A 19,681-nucleotide genomic window follows, 5' to 3' on the forward strand; every position below is an offset into this window, starting at 1 on the left:
CTCACATTGAAAACTGTTGCCTGCGTTTTAGTCCCATTTGCCTGACCTGCTAGAGCAAGAGCGGAATGTCGTCTATTGTTGGATCACACAAACAGGCAACCCAAGGTGAAATCTGCACCTGATTGGCTGCTGAGAGAATTTTTTAGGACAAAGGCCATGAAAATACAAATTAATGCTAATTTTAAAGTCTTTGGAAAAGGTTAAAATTCTGAAGTTATAAACCCAGGACAAACCTCATTCAAAGAGGTGCCCTCTGAACCATGTGTTACAATAATGACATTGTAGTAGTGAAATAGGGGGAAAACTTAATGATTATATGGCATTCTTCGATGTTAAATCCAAGGCACATGAATTATAAAAACTGGTGAATTGGAAAGTCATCTGCTCTCAAGACACTGTAAAACAATGCCAAGTGCCAAACATTTAAAAGGTGATTGAGATATCTAAACCTAGACTTCATAATATTTTATTTTTTAAAAAAGACTTTTATTTTATAGAGGGGTGAAGGGATGTAGAGAGAAAAACATTGATAAGAAATACCAATCAGTTGCCTCCCGAATGTACCCTGACCGGGAGCCAAAGCTATAACCCAGGCATGTGCCCTGAATGGGGATTGAACTGCTGACCTTTCGCTTTGTGTGATGATACCCAACCAAGTGAGTCACACCTGTCAGGGTGACTCCATAATATTTTAACGTTTAAATACCTTAGTAAAGAACAGATGTTTTAAAATATTCATTAAAAAATGAGGGAGGAAATTTCAATGAGGGATAAGCTAAAAACTATAGTTACCCCAAGTTAATGCCAGTTTTTGTCACGAGAAGGAAGTCCTCCTGACATTCATGCACTTGTAAGAACAAAATGTCAACATTTTCACACCAGCTTAGGATCTCCTACAGAACACAGGGATTTTTTTTAAAGGTTGTATTTATTTTGAGAAAGAATCCACCAGGCTGCCTTTCAAATGCCCCCAACGAGGGACCTGGCCCACAACCCAGGTATGTACCCTGACTGGAATCGAACCTGCAACCTTTCAGTTTGTGGAACAATACCTAACCCACTGAGCCTCCTCCAGTCAGGGCTGCTTGCTGGTCTTGAGTTTACTTGAAGCTTGTGGATGATGACAAGCTTAGTTTCCTAAAGTGGTGTTTATGTGCAGGCTGCTGGGGGCTCTCAGGCAGCCAAGGGCTGAACATGACCAAGTTCTAAAACTGGAACTAAATGCTTAGTTTTTGAATGGCACAGTCCTTATTTTATTTCAAATCCAGATTCACTCTGAATTTGTTTTCATGCAATTTGAAATTAGGTTGGCTCTAATGAAACATTAAATACATTAGAGTGCTTAGATATTTTAAAAAATACTTTATTCTTAGAGAAAAGAAGGAGAAAGAGGGAGACAACGATTGGTTGCCTCTCAGACACCCCAACTGGGGACCTGGCCCGAAACCCAGGCATGTGCCCTGACTGGATATCAAAGAGGCGATCTTTTGATTTGAAGGCTGGAACTCAGTCTACTGAGTCACATCAGCCGGGTCAGAATGCTTAGGTATTTTTGATTAGTAAATATCTGTAAAACCGCCCGAGGGTTATGCCTGCATTTCCACCCTGCCTAGCTGTATCAGGTTCTCTCTGAACTGCAGATTTAGGCTCAACAAGCTTTGAGCAGATCTAAGCTGCGTGACATTCTAAGAAGTGTTGTTCATCACACCCATGTCTAGCGTGCATTATTTTCATTGTCATAAATGTAGTATAAACCCAAATGCCACCACCCTCCCAGGGCTCCAGTCTTCAATCAGAATTGGTATGGGTGGGCCTGTCTTTGCTCCTGGACTCTACCTAAGTTTGTTGAACTCAGGTTCCAACTCTGAATCCTGCCTCTGTGGCTGGGGTCTGGACAGTCCCCAAAATCCTCTTTAGGGCCTGGCCTCCATCTTCATGGCCCTACCACTGACTGAGGTCTAATTCAAGCTAATCAACTTTTCTGCAACTAAGATTATAATCAGCCTGAGTTTTAGTAACACTGACAGCCTAGAGGACTACCATCTCCTCATCCCCTGTATTCTCTCCACCCTCCAGATTAGACCTTTGGACACTGAAGTCAGCCTGTACACAGTAATTGGGACCATACCCCTGGGTATGGCCTGGGGGACAACACAGTTAGAATGACCCCCACACACCACCAGTCCCACTGATTACCAACATACTCTAGTTCCCTAACTCAGTGGGGCAACAGTTTACAAATGTGCCTAATTTACCCCAATTAAGTTTCCCTTACCATTGCCTTGCCCAGTCAACGTAATTTCTCTATGAGGGCCCAACTAGTCCTGGAAGCTCCCCTTTTGCCTCAAGGAGAGAACACAAAGCTCTTTAGTTAAGGCTTCCAAGGGTGAAGTCACTGCCTTGATTAGTAGTCCCTTTAAGATTTAGGAAGATGACTAACCTCTGGCTGGAGACACACAGACAACCTGGAACTGAAATGATAGCCTTTGCTCACACCTCACCTATTTCCAAGCCACCCTCTTATTGCTGCTATCTAATCCTTGCCCTCTCATGTTCTTGTTCTCCCCATTGTCAAAAAGGCTTCCTTTGTTGTCTGTTGTTTACTCCCCCTCCTGCTTACCATCTCCATCCTTTTCCAATCTTCTCTAGGGTTCTTGTCCAAGCCAGCTGATAGGCCTCCTCACCACTCACCTGTTCTCCCAAGGAAGCACTTAACCACCTTCACAAACTGTTGTTTGAGCAACCTACTCAGCACTCACCTGACAGTGGAAACTATGCTGACCACACAGCATAGTGTGGATTATGTTCAGAATCTGATACCTCATAAAGGAACGACATGGTAATGTAGATTGAGGGTGAGAAGTACAAAAAAAAATCCTACAAAGATTGCTTTTTCTCAGCCTAATTCAGTTGCTTGAGCAGTTACAACCCTTCCTATGAAGAAACTATCTTAAAGGAGCTTTTCAAAGTGACTATCCTATAGGCTCCCAGACTTGCATTCATTCATTCACTCAACAAATAGCTTACACTTAAATTTACTTAATGTAGTAATTTACCCCTAAAGAAAAAGCCCAAGTTGCTCAAAATATTTTCAAGGCAACTGCTGCTTTTCTTGGAGGATTTTTATTTTTATATCACATATCAAATAGGGAATCACCTGCTCTGTGTATGTTATATGTTAGTTTGGAAGTTCTCTGAGTTAACCTAGAACAGCAGCATTAGTCAGTTCCTGGAACTTGTTGGAAATGTAAATCCTTGGACTCTACCAGACTTCCATCAGCAATTCTGGCACCCAGTCAGTAGTTTAACAAGCATTCCAGGCGATTCTCATACATGCTACTTAAGAGCCACTGCCTCAGTTTAGGAGTAATGAGCACATTCAGACTGTCACTAATGGGGCTGCAATAAGGAGCAGACTCAGCGACTTAAGTACCTTATCTATGACTTAATATATTTTCTACACACATAAGAACTAAGTATATAATTTATAGTCAAAAGTACTTTGTGACTTAATCTTTACTCATGTACAAACCTGACGCTTGTCTTGAAACTAGTGAACACCAAAAGCAGGTCAATTTCCACACAAGGTGAATAAAAGTAGATAATAATGTTTGCCTTAGACATCCTGGCTTTACACTTGATATAATGTGTTGATACAATTATTCTTGGCCCCATCCGCTTCTCTCAAAAGGTTCCCAGTTTAGACAATAAATTTATGGCCTAAATATACGCACTTTGTTAATAAAAAATAAAGTGCTGAGCCCTGGCTGGTGTAGCTCACTGGAATGAGCTCAGGCCTGCGAACCAGAAGATTGTGGTTCGATTCCCAATCAGGGCACATGCCTGGGTTGCAGGCCAGTTCCCAACAGGGGACCCACAAGAGGCAACCATACATTGATATTCTCTCCCTCTCTCCTTCCCTTCCCCTCTAAAGACTAATAAATAAAATCTTTAAAAAAAATAAAGTGCTGAAATGTGTAGTGATTCCTGAAAAAGTCTTATCATTCCACTAAGCTTCATTTAACAAAAACAATTTGTAAAAATTTTTTTAAAAATATATTTTATTGATTATACCATTACAGTTGTTCTATTCCCCCCCTTCATTCCCCTCCACCTGCACACTCCCTCCCCCACCATTCTCCCCCCTTAGTTTATAACCACGTGTCTCGTTCTTTAGATTCTATATTTCACCCACTATTCTTGCCCTCCCCCCTATTTTCTACCTACCATCTATGCTATTTTCTGTACCTTCTCCCCCCTTCTCCTCCTCCCACTCCCCCGTTTCTAACCCTCCATGTGTTCTTCATTTCTATGGTTCCACTCCTGATCTAGCTGTCCTCTTGGTTTGCTTTTGTTTTAGGTGTGGTTGTTAATAACTGTGTGTTTGCTGTCCTTTCACTGTTCGTATTTTTCATTTTCTTTTATATAAGTCCTTTTAGCATTTCATATAATAAGGGCTTGGTGATGATGAACTCCTTGAACTTGACCTTATCTGAGAAGCACTTTATCTGTCCTTCCATTCTAAATGAAAGCTTTGCTGGATAAAGCACTCTTGGCTGTAGGTCTTTGGATTTCATGACTTGGAATACTTCTTTCCAGCCCCTTCTTGCCTGTAAGGTCTCTTTTGAGAAATCCGCTGACAGTCTGATGGGAACTTGACTGTCCCCTTATCTCTTGCTGCTTCTAGGATTCTCTCCTTCATTTTAGTCTTGGCTAATGTAATTATGATGTGCCTTGGTGTGTTCCTTCTTGGGTCCAACTTCTTTGGCACTCTCTGAGCTTCCTGGATTTCCTGGAAGTCTATTTCCTTTGCCAGACTGGGGAAGTTCTCCTTTATTATTTGTTCAAATACGTTTTCCACTTGTGGCTGTTTCTTTCCCCCTTCTGGTACCCCTATAATTCAGATGTTGGAACGTTTGAAGATGTCCTGGAGGTTCCTAAGTCTCTCCTCATTGTTTTGAATTCTCATTTCTTCATTCCTTTCTGGTCGGATGTTTAGTTCTTCCTTCTGGTCCATTCCATTGATTGAGTCCCAGTTTCCTTTCCATCGCTATTGGTTTCCTGTGCATTTCCCCTTCATTTCAATTAGTTTAGCCTTCATATGTTCCTCTAATTTGTGACTATAATCAACCAGTTCTGTGAGCATCCTGATAGACAGTGTCTTGAATTGTGCTTCTGAGAGGCTGGCAATTTCTCGGTTGCTTAGAGTTATTGGCTCTGGGACCTTGAGTTTTTCTTGCGCCATCTTTTGGGCTGTTTGTGCCTGTTCAGTAGCAGGATCGGAGCCCTAAAGTGTTCACTAGAGCAGGGCAACTCAGTCACTGGGTTGTGACGCTGTATGTGGGGGTGGGGTCAAAGAGGAACAATTGTGTCCTGTCTGCCACCTGCTGCCTCAGCCCCCACCGGCGCTGCAGCCACCACTGTCACCAGGCCCATGTGTTTTGTTCCACTGCACAAGAGTGTGCCACTGCCGTCAGCCCTCCACCACTGGGTTCGCCCCCTGGGGCCTGCATCATCCGTCTCACTGTGCGCGAATGTGTGACCACGGTCAGTCTGCCCCACACCCCAACTGGTTCCGGGCTGCCTGCGCGTCTACGTCGGGGGATCTGTCCTTCCCGACCCTGCTCTGCTGCTGGCTCTGCCTCTCTTACCGTCCATGTTGAGCGGTTTGTAGTTGTTGGACTTCCGTATAATTCCGTTTTCTGGTCTTTGGGTGTGTCCTTGTTCTCCAAACCTTTGTTTGAATACAACCTTTGGTTGTATTCAAACTTGGCTGTGGGAGAAGGCACAGTGTTTCCACCTATGCCTCCATCTTGGCAGAAGTCCATATTCTTAAATATTAATTTTAAGTTTATGAAGTTTCACACTGTTTTGTATTTACAAGACAATGTGAATACAAAATTGTAGGAGAACAAATTCCTTTCCTGCAACCCAGAGACATGGCGACTTCATCGCAGTTAAACCAGGGCACACACTACACACCCATGTCCTACAGAGGAGCCTTTCACGGTGCCTCTAATTACTGTGTTCAGGTCAATCCTTTGCTACCATCAATATACGCTCTTGTACCTACTTCATATCACTATTGGGTTAGCCAATCTATTGGGTTAGCCAACAAGTCCGTAAAGTTTTTTCTGTAAAATAAAAGGCATATTTTTCATTTTCACCAAAAACTATTGATTTGGATATCTTGAGCATGTTGGCTATCACCTGCATGGTATAACGTTGATTGCTCTCAAGCAATGGCTTGTTTTGGTTGACGGCTATCTATTTCCATTGATCTACCTGACCATGGAACATCATCCCGTAAGAAGTCTCTAGCGTGAAACTTTGCAACCCACGTTTGACATAATTGATGAGTCACAGCACCTCCACATACTGCACAAATCTTTTTTCCCATTTCAGTTGCATTTTTACCTTTCTTGAAATAATAAAGCATAATATGCTAAAAATGTTGTGTACTTTTTCCACCTTCGATATTAAAATAGCCACACAAAAATTCACCAATTTTGATGTTTTTTTAAAAAATGCATGCTGATACGACAGCTGCACAATACAAACTAACAAAATTGTTTCAAATGAAGTTAAAGATAACCAAGCACTACTAGAACCATCTTATGAAAAAAACCAAATGAACTTTTTGATCAACCCAAAACATGGCTTCTGACAATGAAAACTCATCCTGGGTTATCTCTGATCCACAATGCTACCGTAGTGTTAACTTGTGGACTTGCAAAGGTCCAATGAGATAGGAGCCATTCTGGGCTAGAAAGGCCACATTGAAGAAAGTACAAGAGGAGTGTCTCACCTACACTATGTATACAACTGCCAGGGTGCTATGAGGGCCCTTCAGTACCATGTCAAATCTTAAAAATGAATCTTGAGCCCCACTGTGGTACTTTTTATGAATTCTAGTCAGTAAAGATCTAAGTAGCTAAGGGAATTCAGGCTCTGAGGAGCCTCTCAAGGGTCAATTCTTACCTGGATCAGAGAGATTCACAAAGACTGGCCTGGAACCAACCAACCCACTGAAGATACTATTCCTTTCCTGCTGAAATTGTCAACAATTTTCTGTAGGTACCTAAAGAGGGTATCTTTACTGTTTGCTATATACAAGTAGCATTACCCATTTTCATCAAATTCTTTAGTGCCCTGTGGGCATGGATAGCCATGGGCAGACTCCATTAACACATTTATAAGTTTTTCCATGTTCTAATAGGCAAACTCATCCATGTTGAACACATTCCAAATTCCTTTCTTTAGCAGAAAATTGTTTCGAAACTTTTTTTTTGCCTTCTACATAAATACCATCTTTCTCACCAGAAGTGACCATCTCTGTATTAAGGCACAATACAATTATACTGTCATTGTGGCAGAAATCTTTACTGTTTCTTCCCTTGATCTTGGCTAAGACTGTGCTCCATAGGAGTAAGGTACTCAGTATTTGTTCTTCAACCAAAGCACAGAAAAGGTGCCTGAAAGCTGAGACTCTTGGGATTATCATGGTCTTTGGTCCTGTGTCCAAGTTCATAAATCTCTACTGCTGCTGAAAATGGATATTAAAATTTGTCAAAAACATGTAAGCACAACTTCAAGTGTCATTCCTCTGGGGTCCACCTTCAGCAGAAATCTCCGAAGTTTTGACCTTTAGCAAAGGCACAGTTATTTATCCTGGCCACTCTACAGAATTAAAGAGAAACTGCCTAGGGGTACACAACTGATGGAATGTTCTATGAAAGTCTTGTACCGGTGAAGAGGTGAGGCACACTTACATGGTAACACGTTCAGTGACCCTAAAATTCTCAGGGTGTACAGAGAAGGCAGATGAGAAGGGCATCAGCTAATCTGTCCCACCTACTCTAGGCCCACCCAGTTCAGGTTTTTTACATGTTTCTTTGGTTTTATACTTACACTGACACAATGTTTTGCAAAGAATTGACAACTAAATTATTTACATTTCACTCTACTAAAACACAAGAAAGAGGAAGTGGTAAAAATCCCTGTGATTGTGGAATTCCTCAAAACGTAATTTGTTCATATTCTTAATATAGAGACTTCCGCCAAGATGGAGGCATAGGTGGAAACACTGTGCCTTCTCCCACAACCAAGTTTGAATACAACAAAGGTTTGGAGAACAAAGACACAGCCAAAGAACAGAAAAATGGAATTATACAGAAGTCCAACAACAACGAACCGTTCAACTGGGATGGTAAGAGGGGCGGAGCCAGTAGTGGAGCAGGGTCGGGCAGGACAGATCCCCGACCTAGGCATGCAAGTGGCCCGGACCCAGTCAGGGTGTGGGGCAGACTGACCATGGTCGCATATTTGCGCAGTGAGACGGACCACGCAGGCCCCAGGGGGCGAGGGCTGACAGCGCTGGCACACTCGCGTGCAGTACGATGAAATGCGTGGGCCTGGTGACGGTGGTGGCTGGTGCACCTGTGGGGGTCACGGTGGGAGGCAGCAGATGGGATGCCATTGCTCCTCATTGACCCCGCCCCCACATACAGCGTCACAACCCAGTGACTGAGTGGCCCCGTCCTGGTGAACACTTTAGGGCTCCGATCCTGCTACTGAACAGGCACAAACAGCCCAAAAGATGGTGCAAGAACTCAAGGTCCCAGAGCTGATAACTCAGCGACCGAGAAATTGCCAGCCTCTCAGAAGCACAATTCAAGACACTGTCTATCAGGATGCTCACAGAACTGGTTGATTATAGTCACAAATTAGAGGAACATATGAAGGCTAAACTAATTGAAATGAAGGGGAAATGCACAGGAAACCAATAGCGATGGAAAGGAAACTGGGACTCAATCAATGGAATGGACCAGAAGGAAGAACTAAACATCCGACCAGAAAGGAATGAAGAAATGAGAATTCAAAACAATGAGGAGAGACTTAGGAACTTCCAGGACATCTTCAAACGTTCCAACATCTGAATTATAGGGGTACCAGAAGGGGGAAAGAAACAGCCACAAGTGGAAAACGTATTTGAACAAATAATAAAGGAGAACTTCCCCAGTCTGGCAAAGGAAATAGACTTCCAGGAAATCCAGGAAGCTCAGAGAGTGCCAAAGAAGTTGGACCCAAGAAGGAACACACCAAGGCACATCATAATTACATTAGCCAAGACTAAAATGAAGGAGAGAATCCTAGAAGCAGCAAGAGATAAGGGGACAGTCACCTACAAAGGAGTACCCATCAGACTGTCAGCGGATTTCTCAAAAGAGACCTTACAGGCAAGAAGGGGCTGGAAAGAAGTATTCCAAGTCATGAAATCCAAAGACCTACAGCCAAGATTGCTTTATCCAGCAAAACTTTCATTTAGAATGGAAGGACAGATAAAGTGCTTCTCAGATAAGGTCAAGTTCAAGGAGTTCATCATCACCAAGCCCTTATTATATGAAATGCTAAAGGGACTTATATAAGAAAAAGAAGATGAAAAATATGAACAGTGAAAGGACAGCAAACACACAGTTATTAACAACCACACCTAAAACAAAAGCAAACCAAGAGGACAGCTAGATCAGGAGTGGAACCATAGAAATGAAGAACACATGGAGGGTTAGAAACGGGGGAGTGGTAGGAGGAGAAGGGGGGAGAAGGTACAGAAAATAGCATAGATGGTAGGTAGAAAATAGATAGGGGGGAGGGCAAGAATAGTGGGTGAAATATAGAATCTAAAGAACTTGAGACACGTGGTTATAAACTAAGGGGGGAGAATGGTGGGGGAGGGAGTGTGCGGGTGGAGGGGAATGAAGGGGGGGAATAGAACAACTGTAATGGTATAATCAATAAAATATACTTTTAAAAAAATTGTTAATATACATTGAAGTTAATTATATAAAAATACTCTATAAGCCTACAAAATCTGGTGTCATCCAAAAGCAGATGTTATTAGAATAACACCAAAATCACCTCTGAGATTTTCCAAGTGTATTAAGTGTCAACAAGTGGTTATTTCTGACTCTGATGAGCTTCTGCCTTGATCATTTCTGGCATGTTGTTTATGGAATATATTTCAAATATTCTGAGATAGTATCTTGTAACATTAATTCTTTGGATTGCATTCAAAAATTTTTTAATTGTTTTGCTTTGATGACATTTTCAGGGGCTTAGGCCTAATCTTTGCTTTTCCAAAATATGCTGGGATTATTTCTAGTAATCCAAGCAGTCTCACTGTCTCTTGTAATGGTTCACTAACAATTTCACAACAAAAGTAGAAACAGGAAGTTCTTTCCTCTATTAGGACAGCTAATATCCAAGAACCAGCACTCTTTTGCTACTTGAATTTTATAACAGGATTAAGATTCTCATTTTCTTCATCAGTAAAACTATCCATTCATTTGATTTTAGGATTGTTAGAATGAAAGACGAGGGCACCTCAAATCATCTTAAAGGGGCACACACACTTAAGGGAGCTGGAGAAGAATCCTGTAGTCTTTGAATAATCTGATTCATAAACCCATTATTAGTAGTCACCTCCAATTCCAAGTACTAACAGGTTGTGGTTAGGGGATCAGACCAGGTAAAATATTTAAAAGTATGAATTGGATGATTACTGAACATTTTGAGAGGAGTGAAAAGTATACATAAGCAAAGTCTAAGTCTCACTGCAATTCTCTTTAAAAAGTATTTTTTGTGTTGTCATGATTCTGAAGAGTAGTTTTCCAGGACTTAAGCAAAAATCAGAAATACTAAATTCTTAAATTTCAGTTGTCCCACAATGACTGTGAACCAAGCACTAGAAATGCAAAAACAGGCACTGAGGACGTAAAAATGATGGCAAAATAAAATTAAATCTTATAGACTACTTTGTTATATGATTAAGTTTTTTGACTTGGTTAATGTTTAATGAGAGAATAAATTACAGTTAGAGAATAGGCTGCATTTTTACTTCTGAATATTCAAAACAATTAAAAAAGGCAAAAACAAGTTCTCTTTTCCTCATTTTCTCTAACATCAAACTTTCTATATGTAACTTGCTTTTTTTCCTAGCTTAGAAATTTACCTCCAAGAAATCATATAGTGAAAAGATTTATGGTTTTTCTCCATTCTCCCAGTATTATTCTGATTTAAGTTTAATATCTGGGAAAAATAAGTCTGACAGATGAGCTTTATAATTATTTTTCTCTTATTGCAATAAAAAATACTCTATTAAAGAACTATATTCTTTGCTGTTTTTTAGTTAAAAGTTTATCTGCAAGATTTTAGTTAAAAAGTTTATTTCCAAATAACCATAATGTTTCATCTTCCTTCAAAAGGTGGACAAAATAATTATAAATTATGGATCAATCTGTAATCTTACGTCAGAGATGTTTAAAAAAACCGTAAGACACATCATGGATGGAACCGGAGAGCATTATGTTGAGCGAAATAAGCCAGGCGGTGATCAAATATCGTATGATCTCACCTTTAACAGGAATCTAAACAACAAAACAAACAAGCAAGCAAAATACGACCAATGACACTCAAATACGGAACAGGCTGACAGGATCCAGAGTGGAGAGGGGAGAGAATCATAGGGGAAAAGGGGAGGGACTCACATGAATAAGTATAAAGGACACATGGACAATAATTAAGGTGGGGGCGGAAATGGGAGGGAGGTGGGGGGCAGGCAGTGCAGGGAATATAAAACAGAAAACTGTACTTGAATAAGAATTAAACAAAACACAACAAAAACAAACAAACACCGTAAGATCAGAAAATAGCATCTCAAAGAGATATCACTTAACCCAATACTACTTAAAATCAGAGTTTCTCATCCTGGGTCCTACTGGCCCAGGGTTGGATATAAATCTTTGTTGTAGGGAGGTCTCCTATGCAATGTAGGATGTTTAGCAACATCCTTGACCTCTACCAACTACATGCCAATAGCACTCACTCAGTTGTGACAAGTAGAAATGTCTTAAGACACTATTAAGTGTCCTCTGGGGATAAATTCACCACCTGTTGAGAACTACTACTTAACAGTATATAGCATTTTCTTAACCGTAGCACTCAACACCTAATCTTATGTGTCCAGCAGAATTCTGAAGGAAGTACACAGACTAATAAAAATACTATTTTTAATTAAACAAGGCTTAACTTAAGGCATCACACTGACACCTACTGGCTTGGTCCTAAGCTGTACACTTAGACATATAGTGCAAAAATCCCCTCAAAATTATAAGTAATATAGATGTTATTCTTAGAATATTGAGCAATTTCATTGAAAGCAGTAACATTAACATCAGAACTATTAGTTCTATTTAAAGCCTCACATATATAATATCAATGGTAATTGTCAGTACCTTCTTAGTTTTTGATGACTGTCCTTTGGATGAACTGAATTTTAAATGAATATTTTTGACATAACACTCGAAAACTTAACCAGCATGCTATTTTACAATTCTTACTGAATCTTAAAATACTAAAAAAAAAAAATTTAAACCCTAATAAGAACTAAATAAAATTACTATAATTTTTAGGTGTTTTAATAAAAGACATTTTGTAATTAAATACTACTGTCAATTAAATAGATGAACTTTATTGGGGTTAAAACTATAACAAAGTCCATCCTAAAACATTTTGCAATGCAAAATTATTTCACTCAAGGAGTGTTTAATAATTTGAATGCCAGGAATTACAAGCAATTTTCAAAAGCAGAGACTCTCACATTCATAAAACTTTATACATCATTTGAACTAACATTTATACTACTAAAATCAAACATGCATCACTTTCAAACATCTTGTATCATGATTTTTTTATATTACATTATTTAACAGCATTCCTCATCACTACATGTATCATCATACACTTGCACCATTCTCCTTGGATTTCTGATCTTTATCATCACTCTTCACATTATCCTATAAAATACAAAGAAAAGTGTATTTCATTAAATGCTCTTAAATGTAGCTATAAAAAATAATCAACATTAGTAAAGAGAGATATTACATTTTCTTATCTATGGAAAACTGACACTGGGGGCAACTATGAGAGACATCTTTGAATTCTAAGCAGAATGGCTCCTGGTATTTGAGAAAGCCATCTGAACCCCGAGAAATTAGAGGTTCTCAGGAATAAGACTAGCGAAATCCTTGTATATTTTTCTTCTTCTTGTTCTGAAAGGTTAAGATTGTGGAAGATCTCTCAATTATGGAGATTAGTTTACAATGGCACTGAGTTACTAGATTCTTTTTTAGTAACAAGAATACTAATAAATTAATTTTAAGAGTGCCAAAGAGTTTCTTAACCCTGCGAAACAGTAAATGGGTTTCAAAAAGGAGTGAATGGTGCCCTGGCTGGGTGGGATCAGTTGGTTGGAGCATTGTTCCATCATCAAAAGGCTGCAGGTTTGATCCTGTCACAGTGCATATGGGACAGTGTATGGGACAAGAGGCAACCAATTGACGTTTACCTTTCACACTGATGTTTCTCTCTTGCTCTCTTCCCTACTCTCTAAAATCAATATACAAAATATCCTTAGGTAAGGATTAAAAACACAAAACTGTTCTTTAAAAAGAAAAAAGAGTCTGTACATATAAAGTATGCTGATATCCTGATTAAGTTCTTTAAAAAAAAAAGGTTTTATTTATTTATTTTTGGGGCGGGGGAGGGAGAATGAGAGGGAGAGAGGCATCAGCCACATCAACCACATCAACATGTGGTTGCCTCTCATGTCCCCACTAGGGACCTGACTTGCAACCCAGGCATATACCCTGACTGGGAATTGAACTGGTGACCCTTTGGTTTGCAGCTCGTGCTCAATCCACTGAGCAACACCAGCCAGGGCTCAATTAAGTTATATAAAAATATAATATTTTTGGAATTGCTTTGGAACAACAGTCTGATGAAGGGGAGAATATTATAATTATTTGCTCCTAAAAAACCACTTAGAGCTTAAAAACATTAAATTGCCAGAAATGGATTTCAAAATTAAAATAAATTATGAATATTTTGAAAGAAATTATGAAATTTACAAACTGCTGACCTTTTTGAGAACAGTGTGGATTTCATCCATTACAGTGGATAAATTTCTGATTGTCTTATTCAGTTGGTTTTCAAATTGCAAATTCATGTTTTCTGAAATCTTTAAGTTTTCTTGTAACTGACTAAGGTCCTTTTTAACTTCTCTGAGTTCACCAGAGAGACTTTTGTTGGAATTCTCCAAATTTAACATGGTTTTTTCATCTTCATCTGTTAAAAAAAGCATATATAATTCCTTAAAATGGCCATAAATGTCAATTTCAACAGTTACAAAGCACACTGCAATACTCACTTAAGTTTTACCTATGTATTACTTCTAAATTCACGTTTCATTTTTAGATGATTGTATAGACTAGACAGAGTAGCAGAAACTGGTCAAAACTAAGAGGATTAAAAGGATGTAATAAAAAAAAACAAACCTGAGAATATACGTGAAGATCTAAGAGTAATTCTTATAAAGCAGAGGGATTTCTAACCTTTAACAGAAATGGTCAAAAGTAAAGTTACATTATGTGGCCTAGACTAAAACTTATGGTATGACTATGCATATATGTACTATATGTACAGGTATGTGTTAATACACATACATATGTATTCCAATAGGGTGTTAGAAGTACTGACATACCCAATTCTCTTCCTTACCAGTTTTTTCTTCTAGTAACTGTAGCTTCTGCTCTACTTCAGCTCTTACTTTTTCACTCTTTTCTAATTTTTGCAACAGGCTTCCTACATCTACCATCGCACCATTGTACACAATAAGGCCAACATTTTCTTCCACATCCTTGGATTCCTGTTTTACTGTTGGTGTTGGAAGTAACAACCTGTTTCCTATGATATAATATAAAACACACGATATTTTATTTTTCTTTAATTGATAACACAATTATATAATGACACATTTTTAAAAACAATATACTCAAACCTAGCATGTCTTCTTGTAGTGCTTCAGACTCCTCATGGTTTTCTTCATCTTTTGAGGTATCTGTTAATTTCCGGTAAAAGCAAGATTCACGGAGTACTACTTTATTAAGAAGCTTCTTTACCTGTTATACAAGTAAGTTAAACAAATTTTTAAAATGAAAATAAGTTTTTGACTCTGTTAGAACAAAAACTATATTCTAATTTTCACATATAATAAACATTAATGGCATCTGTATTCATAGGTATGCATGCCCACTCAATTAGAGAGCACTTAACCTTTGAACTGCCTTCCCTATAAATCTAAAGTCCCAATTATCATCTGAAACAATTTTTGTTAAAAAATCTAACATTGACATAAACACTAAAACAAAGTAGATGTACAAAGATGTTTATTACAGCACAGTTCACAATTCTAAAAAATGGAAAACCAGCCAGAAACTGGGACTAGTTAAGGCATTTATGATACATATATACCATGTAATACTTAGTCAGAAAAATGATAAAGTGGGTCACCGTTTTCATGGTAAAATACCCCTGATAAATTGTTAAATGAAAAAAGTGGGCCCTGGCTGGTGTAGTTCAGTGGATTGAGTGCAGGCCTGTGAATCAAACAGTTGCTGGTTCAATTCCCAGTCAGGACACATGCATGGGTTGCAGGCCAGGTCCCCAGTGTAGGGCACATAAGAGGCAACCGCACATTGATGTTTCTCTCTCTTTCTCCTTCCCTTCCCCTGTCTCTAAAAATAAATAAATATCTTAAATATATATTTTTTAAAAAGTTGTCTATCCATATGCATCAAATGATTTCATTCATACTGAATCGGTACTAGAGAGAGAGGACTTTTCAACTTTTTTAATTTACACATTGCAGAAGTGTTTGACTATATTCCTATTATATTTAGTACATATATACTAGATTGCTTTCATATTTCAAAAAGTTAAGAGATTAAGAAAGTACTTAAAAATGATTTTCATTTTAAATATTCACAAGATTACCTGAGCCCGAGAAAGATGTAGACCAAGAGTATAAAGTATTTCTTCCAAATCCTTTTCAAGAAGGTAACCACAATGGCTTTGATCAAAATAAACAAATGCCATTAACAGATCCCTGTTAATCGTGATCATCTGAGTCTTTTCTTTTTCCTAAACAAAATGTAGAAAATATAGTATATATTTTACCCCTGAAAAGTGAGAAATTGAGACTGTGTCCATGTAACAGCAAAAACTGGAAAAGGCCTTTACCTCACCTTAGTTCAAATAAGTTGAACTATCTGGTTCAAATAAGTATGGGAAAAAGGAGTAAGACATACTGATTATCTAACATAACCACAAATATCAAAATATCCGAATTTTGCTCTGAGTGGTAATATATGGGTACACAAGGGCCAGTAAACTTGATGACTGTGTTATGTGTAATAAGAAGTCTGGATTATGTAAGAAATGGAATGATCACATTATAAAGAGTACAGTGAACAATAAATACCTTATCTTTAGAGGGCCTATCCTTGCAGTACCTGTTGATATCTCTTTTGTCATCTCGTTTGTTTATTTCTTCTTCATCCCGATCTATAAAAGAAATAATAGCAGCTGCAAAAAAACTCATTAATACAGACTTTCCACTACAATAGAAACCAAAAATACTTTTCTATTACTGATCAGTTTCAAAACACATTAGTGAAAGGGGTAGTGAACACACAATACAATATATACATAGCCCTGGCTGGTGTGGCTCACTGAACTGAGTGCAGGCCTGTGAACCAAAATGTCTCCAGTTCAACTCCCAGTCAGGGCATATGCCTGGGTTGTGGGCCAGGTCCCCAGTGTGGGGCAAGTTAGAGGCAACCACACATTAACGTTTCTCTCCTCTCTTTCTTCCTCCCCCTCTTTAAAAATAAATTTATATATACATACATACACACACACACAATATATTATAGAATTGTACCCCTGAAACCTATAAACCAATGTCACCCCAATAAACTCAATTTAAAAAGAAATTAGCAATGAATATATGAATAAAAATAGATTTTGTAAGAAACAATTATAAAGAATAAAAGGAAGAATTTTATGAAGAGACTGATGGGAAAGAAAAATAACTAATTTTACTGACCTAAATAGAAGAACTTAATTGTATAAATATCTGGATGACACAGTTCAAAACATGAATTTAGTACATAAAATTGAAAACTATTATACAAATTTAAACAAGACAAAGTATATCCTCTAAAAGCTAAAAACAGTCAACACAGTAAAACTGACTACAGATAAATTATTGCATGCAAAATAACATTATATACAAGATATTGAGATGTTCTTAAGATAATGAAGGCCTAACAGTGTTAACATCCAGATATTCCAGATGTACTAACATATTCCCATGATAAAAGGTGAAAACTTGGATAAATTTTTCTTAAGAAGAAAAAATAAGGTGACTCTCTACTGTGGAAGACATGACTTGAAATCTGTACTCTAGTAAGCAGTCTTAACAAAATTCAAATACCAATAAGTATACTTGAGCAGTTGAAGTCATGACCATAACTTTTGTTTTACTAAAGATTTAACTTATTTATTTTTAGAGAGAGGGGAAGGGAAGGAGAGAGAGAGGGAAAGAAACATTGATGTGAGAAACATCTACTGGCTAGCACTACATGTGCCCCAAAGTGGGATCCAGCTGGCAACCCCCTGCGCTTTGAGGGATAGCACCTGAGCAACTGAGCCACACCAGTCAAGGCATGACACTAAGTTTATTTTCTAGATGAGAATACTATCTTTTGTTATTCATTAAAAAATATAATCCAACTTGTGCAAAATTAAAAATATACTAGAAGCTACTGGAAAATGGTAAACTTCTTTCTCTTCCTTATCTCTAGGTAGTACAGACTTCAGCCATCACCCTCATGTCAAGCACCTTTACCAGCTTGTTAGAAATAATCTGCTAAGGGTTGAAATGTAGCCCCTAAAGTTCATATGTTGAAGTCCTAACCCCCAATACCTCTGAATGTTACCTCATTAGAAGGAGACTATACAGAGGCAATCAAGCTACAAAAAGGTCATTAGGATGAATTTTAATCCAATGACTGGTATCTTTTTTGGGGGGGTCCTCATCTGAGGACATATGACCAGTATCTTTATAGAAAGGGGAACTTTGGACATAGACGATGCCCCCTACAAACCAAGGAGAGCTTCCTGGAACAGATTCTTTCTTCACAGTCCTCAGAAGGAACCAACCTCAGTAATTCCTTGATCTCAGACCTCAGACTTTTTTAGCCAACAGAGCCGAGACAATAAATTTCTACTGTTTAAGCCACCCAGCATGAGGTACTTTATACAGCAGACCCAATAAACTAATACATCATTCTTTCATGAACCGTATTTAAAAACTAAATAGCCTTTAGCAGTTAGTGCTCTGTTGGAAAATTTTCAAGAGAAATTTTGCACCAAAAAAGAGCAGAGAACAAGTTTGTGGACAAAATACATTAGGAGATACAGTGAACACCAGAGGTTAAACAGTCTTTAAAATGCTACAAAGATATTCATAAATAGCCTTGACTGTGTGGCTTAGTGGATTGAACACCAGCCTGTGAACCAAAGGGTGGCAGGTTCAGTTCCCAGTGAGAGCACATGCCTGGGTTGTGGGCCAGGCCCCCAGGGGGTGCATGTGAGGGGCAACCACGCATTGATGTTTCTCTTCCTCCTTTCCCTCCTGTCTACAAATGAATAAAATCTTAAAGAGAAAAAGATATTCATAAACATTTCACACTATATTTCCTTTCTGAACATCCATGAAATACATAAATAGCTAAGAAAATCTGTGGTGAAACATGCATAATTTTTTAACCCAAGTCTCCCATATTTATTTGGCTCCAACATGCTTTATTAAGCTTAATACCTGTTAATATCATGGGACACTGTGGGAAAGACTACTTTAGGTAAGATGTTGTATTTGAACAGTAACAATACAGAGAAAACTTTATATTAAAGAGACTATACATGTTAAAACATGCATGAACCTTGATAACATTATGCAAAGAGAAAAGAAGCCAGTTACAAAAAAAATAAAATCACATTCTATGATTCTATTTAGCATCTAGAATTAAAAAGAAAGAAAACCTAGAGCTGAAGATTGTAGAGAAATGGGAATGACTATTAATGAACATGAGATTTCCTTTTGAAGTAATGAAAAAGTTATAAAACTGATTATGATGATGGTTGCATAATTGTGTGAATATTAAAAACCACTAAGTTGTAGCCCTGGCTGGTGTAGCTCAGTGGATTGAGCATGGGCCTGCGAACCAGAGGATCGAGGTTCAATTTCCAGTCAGGGCACATGCCTGGGTTGCAGGCCAGTTCCTGGCAGGGGACACATGATACATTGTGTGTCCTCGGCAGAGGCAACCATACATTGATATTTCTCTCCCTCTCTCCTTCCCTTCCCCTCTAAAGATAAATTAAAAAAAAAAATAAAAACCACTAAGTTGTAAATTTTTAAGTGGGTGTATTGTATGGTATGTAAATTTTATCTCAATAAAGTTTTTATTTATAAAAGGAAACAGGCAAATATAAAGCTGGATTGTAGTGATGGTTTCACAATTCTATAGTTACTAAATATCATTAAGTTATACAGTTAAAATGGGTGAGTTTTGTGGTATGTATTGGCAATGTCAAACTGTTATTAACCAACCCTTCCCCTCTCAAAAAAAAAGTGCCTTGGCCAGGTAGTTAGTTGTTTGGATCAGTATCATGGAAACCCAGAGGTCCAGGGTTCAATTCTTGGTCAGGGCATATG

General features: G+C 38.3%; 1 protein-coding gene across 2 annotated transcripts in view; it reads right to left on the bottom strand.

The window, feature by feature from the left end:
* Positions 1-12,509: 12,509 nt before the first annotated feature.
* CCAR1 (cell division cycle and apoptosis regulator 1) overlaps positions 12,510-19,681 on the bottom strand; it is a 56,990-nt gene continuing 49,818 nt past the window's right edge. For both annotated transcript variants that reach the window (XM_037029159.1, XM_037029158.1), the window contains exons 20-25: positions 16,379-16,461; positions 15,892-16,038; positions 14,897-15,017; positions 14,617-14,802; positions 13,979-14,184; positions 12,510-12,854 (exon numbers count right to left, since the gene is read on the bottom strand). In XM_037029159.1, the coding sequence (XP_036885054.1) occupies positions 12,795-12,854; positions 13,979-14,184; positions 14,617-14,802; positions 14,897-15,017; positions 15,892-16,038; positions 16,379-16,461 (803 nt within the window). In that variant the 3' untranslated portion in view covers positions 12,510-12,794. The remainder of the gene's footprint in view (positions 12,855-13,978; positions 14,185-14,616; positions 14,803-14,896; positions 15,018-15,891; positions 16,039-16,378; positions 16,462-19,681) is intronic.

The sequence above is a fragment of the Sturnira hondurensis genome, unplaced genomic scaffold, assembly GCF_014824575.4.
Source record: "Sturnira hondurensis isolate 20B ecotype Veracruz unplaced genomic scaffold, ASM1482457v3 Scaffold0020237, whole genome shotgun sequence".
NCBI lineage: Eukaryota > Metazoa > Chordata > Mammalia > Chiroptera > Phyllostomidae > Sturnira > Sturnira hondurensis.